The sequence below is a fragment of the Arachis stenosperma genome, chromosome 3, assembly GCF_014773155.1.
Source record: "Arachis stenosperma cultivar V10309 chromosome 3, arast.V10309.gnm1.PFL2, whole genome shotgun sequence".
Classification (NCBI taxonomy): Eukaryota; Viridiplantae; Streptophyta; class Magnoliopsida; order Fabales; family Fabaceae; genus Arachis; species Arachis stenosperma.
In genome coordinates, this window is record NC_080379.1 from 34496735 (window position 1) to 34505622 (window position 8888).

Genomic DNA, 8888 nt, shown 5'->3' on the forward strand with positions numbered 1-8888 from the left:
TATGACTCCGTCCGGTTTGATGAAGTGGTCGCCTAACCCGATAACCCGTGCTGGTGAGTCGTCAGGTCGGCATCCTTTAGCCCTAGCGCGTCGAACACGTTGCGAAACATGATATTTGAATCAGCTCCTGTGTCGACAAGGATCCGTTTGACGAGGCCGGTTCCCACCCTGGCCGTTATGACCATGGGGGGGTTTTCCGGGGCGTCGTTGAATCACTGGTCCTCCGGGCCAAAAGAAATGGATGGAGGTTTTTTAGAGCTTTGCACCGGCGGGGATGAGATCGCCAGAACCTTAGCGTCTTTCTTGTGTGCCGACCGGGATTTTGGTGCAGCGTTTTTTGCCGTTACCACGTTTATCACAGTGAGGCCGTGGTCTCTGTCCTCGGGTTCCTGTCGCCGCTTGGCCGAACGGGTCTTGCCTTCCTCATCTTGATCGCGATAACGTCTTCTCGGCTCCCTGATGAGATGGGAGAACGCTGCTAACTTTCCCTCCCGTATCGCTTGTTCCAGTGCATCCTTCAGGTCAAAACAGTCCTGTGTTTGATGGCCATAACCCTTGTGGTAATCACAATAAAGGTTTTTGTTTCCTCCCGTACGGTCCTTAAGTGGTCGAGGCTTCGGAAGAATTCCCTTCTCAGCTATTTGCTGATAAACTTCCACGATGGGGAGAGTGAGTGGGGTGTAGTTAGTGAACTTTCCGACTCGAGGAAACGGCCTGGGTGCTTTGTTTGATGCGTCCTCCCTGGCCTTTTCTTTTGCTCTTTCACCGTCCCCACCGGGCTGACGAGCTTGGCTGTAGCCGGACTGCCGCTTATTGGCAGCCACGACTCGGCTGACTTCCTCGTCGTTTATGTACTCCTTGGCCACCGTCTGGATTTCATGCATTGTCCAAACCGATTTCGTGGTAAGGTGTTTTCGAAAGTTCTCATTGAGGAGGCCGTTTGTCAGGCAGAGACTGGCCACCGAGTCGGTTAAGCCGTCGATTTCCAAGCACTCGTCGTTGAACCGATCTAAGTACCTCCTGGTCGGCTCTCCTTGTCTCTGGGTTACCCCTAAAAGGTTGATAGGGTGCTTGGCCTTTGCTATCCGCGTTGTAAATTGGGCAAGGAATGCGCGGCTGATGTCTGAGAAATTGTAGATGGAACTTTGAGGGAGGCCGTTAAACCATCTGATCGCTGGTCCTGCTAGGGTAACCGGGAAGGCGCAGCATCTTACTTCGTCCCCTACTCCCTCTAGGTTCATCCTGGCCTCGAAGGCCGTGAGGTGTTCCAGAGGGTCCTGAGTTCCGTCATACCTCATGTCCGTTGGTTTGTCGAAGTGTTTCGGCAACCGGACCTCGAGGACGGATCGGTGGAACGGGGTGACGCCCATTATCACAGGTTGTCTTGTTCTGTCAGATCTCCCTTCCCCGTCTTCGCGACCTCTTGCCGCTCGGCGGGTTGTTCTGCCGCGGGAATAGATGATTGTGTCATTTCGTCTTCTTCTTACGGGTGATTCCTCCCGCGTGCTCTCCGCTTCCGTCCGGGAGGCGGATGTACGTCGCGGGCGGCTTCTGTGAGAGTCCTCCTCCTCGCTCCCGGGAGACGGGGTGTAGCTTGGGTCGGTAAACTGTCCATCCCGTTCCCGGTCAGCCAGCTGTCGTTCTAGATTTTGGACTCTGTGGCGTAGCTCCTGCATTATTATGGCGCTGTCGCCGCCCGTTCCCCCGAATGGTCGTGTTCTCGTGTGTTGTTGGGGAGATCTCCGCGCCCCCCTTTGCGAGGCGACGGAGGCTGCCCCCTCCGCTCCGGCGGCTCGAGCTCGGTCGCCGGGACCTAGTGCGACTTCCATTTAGGCAGGCGTCCCCACAGACGGCGCCAATGTACGGTTGTCGGGTTCCGGACAGGTCGGGTGTGCAAGTGAGGGGGCGAGGACGCCTTGGTCTGGGTCGCACTGGCTGCGGATAAGTTGAGCAAACGAGCACTCATCCTGGAGAGAAGGTGAGGGGGGTGCCACCTGCAAAGACACTCCGACGCTCAAGTCAGCGATGTGCAGGCGGGCAGAATAACGAGGTGAAAGGATATGACGTACCTCGTGGGAAGAGCCAATCTTCCCTTTATATACATGTCAGTAGTGGGTCCCTCATGGGGGCAGGCCCATATCTTCAAGGACGTTGCCCTGCAGCCGCGTGTGAGCCGTACAGGACGCGTGTCCGGGTCGGTTGGAGGGCGAACGGCCGGGTCGGGTAGAGCTTGGGTCGGGTCGACCCGTGCGGAACTTGGGCCGGGCCGTAACAGAAATATATACATACACCATCAAAAAAATGAAGCAAAGTTGCTATAAATGCTCGAAATCTTGTGAAGAAGCTGTGAAAACAGAAGCTTACACTAAAACATTAAGGTGACTTCATGAACTAAAGGTTACTCACCTCTTCACTTTACAAGTCACTTCGCTTAGATCGGTCACTTGATGCAAAGCCAACCTCCATGCTTTTATATGATGGGAGTCTTTGATGTGTCTTCATGCTTCATCATGTCTTTTTCATATTGGTTCCTCTGGCGCCTCACATCTGATGGTTCCACTTGATAAAAGATTGGCAAAACCGGTTGATTTTTTCCATTATTCCAGCACTTCATGATCTGTACTAGTTCATCCAAACACCATGTGGAAGAAGCATAGTCCTTACACAGCACAGCAATAGATATCCTGTTATTATGATCTACGAGTAAATTAATTAGTTAGTTAAACTAGTTAGTAGTTAGGTGATGATGATGTAAGCAGTTAGTTATTTTCAGTTTTCAGTTAGGTGATACTTGGATCTTTCAATGGCTTCAAGAAGAGTATCACCAACTCTAAGGTTCTCATCATCTCTGAAGGTGGTGATTCCTCTCTCAAACAGAGCATGATAGAGGCGATCTGTGAATCCGTATCGGGTGAAGCCTCTAAAGCTCAGGAAAACATCATATATAAAATATGAGGAGCAAGATTCTGCATCATGATCTGCCATGAGACCAATTTTTAGTGGATCTTACAATTGTGATAGCATAGTTATTCAACCAGTGAGCTCTGACTCAATGAAACCAAGAAAGCATAGGTGAAAAAACACAGTGCTTGATAGAAAAGCTTTTGCCAATGTTAAAATTCTAAAGTCATATAAATGGAGATTATTTTAATCATTCTCCATTACCTTGCTTTATCCTAAAGTTGCACATCCTGATTCATGTGTGTACATAGTTTTATGTATTATTTATGCAAAAGTTGCATTATTGTGATTGACAAAATACCTATTCATACTACAGTCTAGAGCTACATCTACATCCTGAGGAAGTTTCTTCCTTTTCTCCAGCTCTTGCTTGTATGGTTAGAAAGAGATATTAGAAATCATAAGTCTGAGGTAATAGCCAAAATCATGGTTAGCTTTGAGAAAATAATCCGTGTAAAAATAACTTTATATTTTGTGTTCCAATGTATATATGAGTGACTAATTTCGTTGCAAATAAAACACAGGATTCACAAGTTGAGTGGAAAGAAGCTTCAAGAAATTTAAGTTTTATTTTGCTTTGAATTATGATTTTCTATCCAAATATGTATGGGAAAGAACATTTGAAAAGTGCAAAATGGAGTTTAGCAAACAAGCTAAGCTTTTATTTCAATTAACCTTAACTTGCATTGTCATGCATGAATACAAAAATCGGAAATGGATCCTCTCGATTTTTTTAACAATGGAGAGAGTAAAGTATGATCTTCCACAATTAATTTTATAAATACGACAAAAAAAACATAAAAAAATATTGAAGAATAAGAAATTATACTTTAATCACTCATTTGTTAAAAAAAATTGAGAGAATCTATTTTTCAGTTATACAATAGGAATTAAAATTGCTATCTTGTAAATTATAACAACTAATTCGCTTTGATGGTAAACTTGAATTAGAAAATCAAGTTTATCCTTGAGGCTTAAACTAGAATTTTTTTGTTTAGTTGTTAAAAAACTTTGCTAAAATAACTGTTTCCAAAGTTTCATTATTACACTTTTTTATTTTAAAGACATGGAACTGAAAAGAAGAATTTAATTTTAATACATTATTAATATATATACGTACATCTAATTATATAATGCCACGTCAACAAAAATAATAATCTTTTACATTAACCGTGTGTATATGATTATCTACAACAATAAATATAAGAGAAAAACTTTACATCCATGTAAAAATTACATGGATGGTATTCAAGTAACTTTCACTCCACGCCCCACATCTCCATTTATTTTGCACGCGCCTCTTATAACCTATATAACGAATCTTTATTTTGCGTTATCAACGTTTCTCAACGTAAACTTTTTCATACAACATAAACCTCTTTCTTCTTCTTCTTCTTCTTCTTCTTCTTCAACCTAATTAAATTCGTTGCTCTCCTCTTTCGCATTTTTCTTCTCTGCATTATGGATCTGGATTGATTCAACGCAATTATCTTCGTCGTTCATCTTCTTCTTCGTTTTCTTATTCGATCTACACTTTTGAATTGAAACAATGAATGAATCAACTTTAAATCGGTTGAATAAGTGTGATTTTGATGATTATTCTCAAACGCATCAATTTGATGAGGTTTGGATTATTGAATTTAATGGAATAAAATTTCTAATTTCATTTGAAGTGAATTGAATGGACTGAGGTGATCTACATCTGAATTGAATTCAATTAAATTGATAATATATAACTGTCAGTAATTGTAAGTGTCAGTAATTGTGAGTAACTGTGAGTATTATTTTCTCCATCAAGAATGTTTGCATGTTTATATTGATTAAACTCAGTATCTGTTTCAGAATGTCTTCTAATAAAATTATGAATAGCCATTGTTGCACACACTATCTGCACTTGAGTTTCAATTTTGAACTTGGGCATGTGTCGCAAGATGACAAATCTATTTTTTTCACACTCCAAAAGTCCTTTCTATTGTGCATCTTAAGCTTGAGTGATAATAATTAGATACTTCATTATGATTTGTAAATCCAGAAGAACGCCTAAAATCTGCAAGATGATATCGCTCACATTTATATGGACCAATATATCCTTTCGGTGTTGGATAACCGGTATCTACCAAATAATATTTACCTAATAAAGAATAAAATTAGTTACATAATAACCAAATAAATATAGTTTATTTGTAAGAAAATGATAAAAATTAACCTGGAGGAGGATGCGGAAAATTCATGGTAGGAGCTATAATAACATTATCAAATACACGAGCATCATGCGTAGTGCCTTTCCATCCAAGTAAAGCAAAAATAAAGCATATGTCCCAATCACATACAGCCATTATATTCTGTGTTGGATATCCCTTTCTTCCAATAAATTTGGGTTGATCACTTGGGCTAACCACACATGGGATATGAGTACCATCAATTGCTCCTATAACATTTTTAAAAAATGGCCAATATCGTTGGTCATTTTTTATTTTGCTATGAACATTCTGAAACTTAAGATCCGATGGCTTAATATATTTAATAGATAATCTCAAGCAAACAACCAATACCTTATGAAAATGTCTACTTACTTCTCTCCAAAATGTTGAAACCTTTCTTGTATCATCCTATTATCCACTCCATGACCAACCGTATTTAAGAACATTGCAACCATTTCCTGAACTCCCATTTGTCTTGTACATTTTAATCCTTGTTTAACTAATTCATCACAAAATTGAAAAAAAACATGTTTTTCCATCCGAAATATTTCATAACAACGAATGCCATGACCACCTAAAATTTTTTGCACCCATAAATAACCTGTTTGTTCACTAGTTTTGCATGGTTTTTTACACAAATAATTGACTGCATATTGACCAATTAATGCAGAAATATTTTTAATTTCATCTGTTTCTTCTTCTATAATGGAAAATAATTTTGATTCTTCGCATTGTTCTTTTTCATACTCTTCAAACAAATAATTCATGTTCATTCCAAATTAATTAACAAAAAATAAGTCCTACATAAAAATAAAAATAAATTCTTATATGCTGACATGTTTGAGCCAATCCAACAATCTTTGCTCATATCCTTTGAAGGATACAAACATTTCTCTAGCAGGTTTAAATATCATTAATTGACAACAACGACTATGAAAATCAGGATCACTAGTAATCATTTCCATTTTTTGAATCTCAGTCATTACTTCCCCAATAGATGTACCGGGTACTAGAAATATGGACACAATAGTTGAGCGTGATTCAGATGCAGAAGCAATTCTACTTATTGTATCTGTAATTTGCTTTGAGGCAGGGATTTTAAAATTTTTCTTCTTTGTTGTTTCACAAATCACATCTCTCTTTCTTTTTTTCGTACTCTTTTTACTATTATTTTTTTGAGAAGAGCTAAGATTTATGTGTTAAAATTCAAAACTAACTACCACACTAGCACCTATACCTTTTTCACTATCTCTAGAACCTTCTTCTATATCAATACGATCTTCCTCAAAGTATGGCCGATATCCATCACCATCTTCTTCTATGCCATTAGGTAACATCTCACATGAGGGAACCCAAGCAAATTTGTCATCGGCCATAACATCTTTAAATAATATAGTTAACTCATCTTTAAAAGAAAGTCCTTTATTTCTGAATTTTCCATATAAGGGATTTCCTGCATGTGTACAACTAATCAATACAAGACTTATTACTAAAATTAAAGTTAAAATTTTTACTTCAATAATAAGTTACTACGTACCAATTGTTTTCTCTCCCACCATTTATTTGGTGCATCAACGGTATGTTAGTATAATCCCATCCTAAACATGTTTCTTTGTCAAAAAGCTTGTACCATGCTGACCATTCCTTTTTAAGATTGTTCCATTTATTTTTTAACTGAATCTTATCGTACTGTTTTCCAGTTTTTTCATTAAATTGAGACAAAACATCCTTCCAACCTTTTTTTGTAAGAGTGGTTTCATTACACTACTGTTTAGCAACTTGATCTAAACATTCTTGAATAAATTGTTTAGGTCTCCATGTCCCATGCTGCTTTTGTCTTTAGAGATTCATTGTTACTCATTATTCTATTAAAAAAATATAAATAAATTTTAGATATATATATATAAGAATATTTAATCAAATATGTTATCTTTTTATACCGTACTCTCAATAATTTTATTCTTATAAGACTTTTTTTTAGCATCCAACATTCATAATTTTATTAATATTTATGAATATTTTTTTATTTAGTTTGTCTTTTTTTATGGGATCAATTAATTTATATTATAAAAAAAGTTGCAATAAAATATAATATATGAGAATTATAATTATAAATTTTACATACTAGAATAAAAAATAAAAAATTTCAGCCAAAAAATAAAGTATAATAAAATATAAAATGAGAACTCATGTAAATAAAAAACGATAAAAATTTTATAAAACCAACAATATATATCATATGAATAAAAGAAATATAATAAAAGATAAAAAAATTCATATAAACTATATCAAATAAGAAAAATAAAATAAACTTCGTATAAAATATAAATACAGTGCATAACAGAAAAAAAATAAAATTCATATGAACAAGAAATAATAAGAATACCATAAAAAAATTAATAACATACTTGAAAGATGAGAGATTAGAACACTGAAAAAATAATATAAAAAAAGTCAATGATAAAAATAAGTAAAAAATAAAAAAGAACAAAGTCAAATAAAAATAAAAAAGATACCTCACATATTAAACATAAAGAACAGTAAATGATAAAAAAATTCATATGAACTAAAAAACAATAAGAAATAAAAATATAAAAGAGAGTACTATATATTTTATAATGTCAAACAAAAAGATAATATTTTATAATTTATTTTAGTTCCATGAATATTTTTTAATTTAGTATATTTTGGACTATAAATTTTTATTATTTATAACTCTTTTGTTATTTATAATTAGTATATAATAAAAACAAAAATAAAGTACAGTAAGAAGTACAAATAAAATAAAAAATAAAAAAAATTATGCAAACATAGTATATAATAATTACAACTAACAATATATATCATATGAACAAAAAAATTATAATAAAAAGTAAATAAATAAAAAATAAAAAATTTATACATAACATAAATATAGTACAATAAAAAAATAATTTATATAAATAAAAAATAATAAAAATTAAAAAAATACAATAAAAATATAACAAAAGAAAATTAAAAATAATATCAGAACACTAAAAAACATAAAAATCAAAATATGAAAGAAAGAACTAAAAAATAATAAAAAAAATAAAATCTTTACCTTAGCAGTGATGGAAACAAATATGAAAGACTTTGATGAAAAAACAAAATCTGTAACAAAGAATATGAACTTACAAAGAACTACTGTGAAATTATATGGTTACGAGCATTCTTTTTATAGAAGAAATGAAGGGTACAGTTGGTAAATATGAATTAAATTTCTTACCTAATTTCTCCGACGATAATTAATCTTCCCAACGTGAACGCAGAAGCTTGAATTTTAGCTTCACATAAATGTATGTTTCACTTTTGGGTTAGGGATTTCAAAAAATTACCAAACATAACAATGAGACAAACGAACTTTTTTACTCTCCAAGGTAAATCCCAAACAAAGTAAAGAGTGTATCAAAAGAAAACAACACAATACAAATATAAGATAGTAATTTTCTCATTCTTTTTGTGGACTAAAGGAATAATTTGTCTCTGTTGTATGGTACTCTCTAAAAAAAACTACTCAATATATATCAATTCAATCTTATTCTTTTAATTATTTTATTATATCTTAATGCTAAAAAAGACTAGAATATAAATGTACCAGAAAATACTGTGGTACATGTGAAAACCTTTCAGACTATAGTTATCCTATTTCATTGCATTTTGATAGTTTACGCTAGTTTGCATAAAAATTTTTAAAGACTTTTAGTT

General features: G+C 35.2%; 1 protein-coding gene across 1 annotated transcript; it reads right to left on the minus strand.

Annotated features, from left to right (window-relative positions):
- Positions 1–212: 212 nt before the first annotated feature.
- Positions 213–1829, minus strand: LOC130965866 (uncharacterized). Its single transcript, XM_057890627.1, has one exon. It carries the CDS (start codon positions 1827–1829, stop codon positions 213–215), a length of 1617 nt encoding a protein of 538 aa, XP_057746610.1.
- Positions 1830–8888: the final 7059 nt, after the last annotated feature.

Excerpts from the sequence above, each read along its gene's own strand:
- LOC130965866 (XM_057890627.1), bottom strand. The coding sequence starts at position 1,829 with ATGGAAGTCGCACTAGGTCCCGGCGACCGAGCTCGAGCCGCCGGAGCG.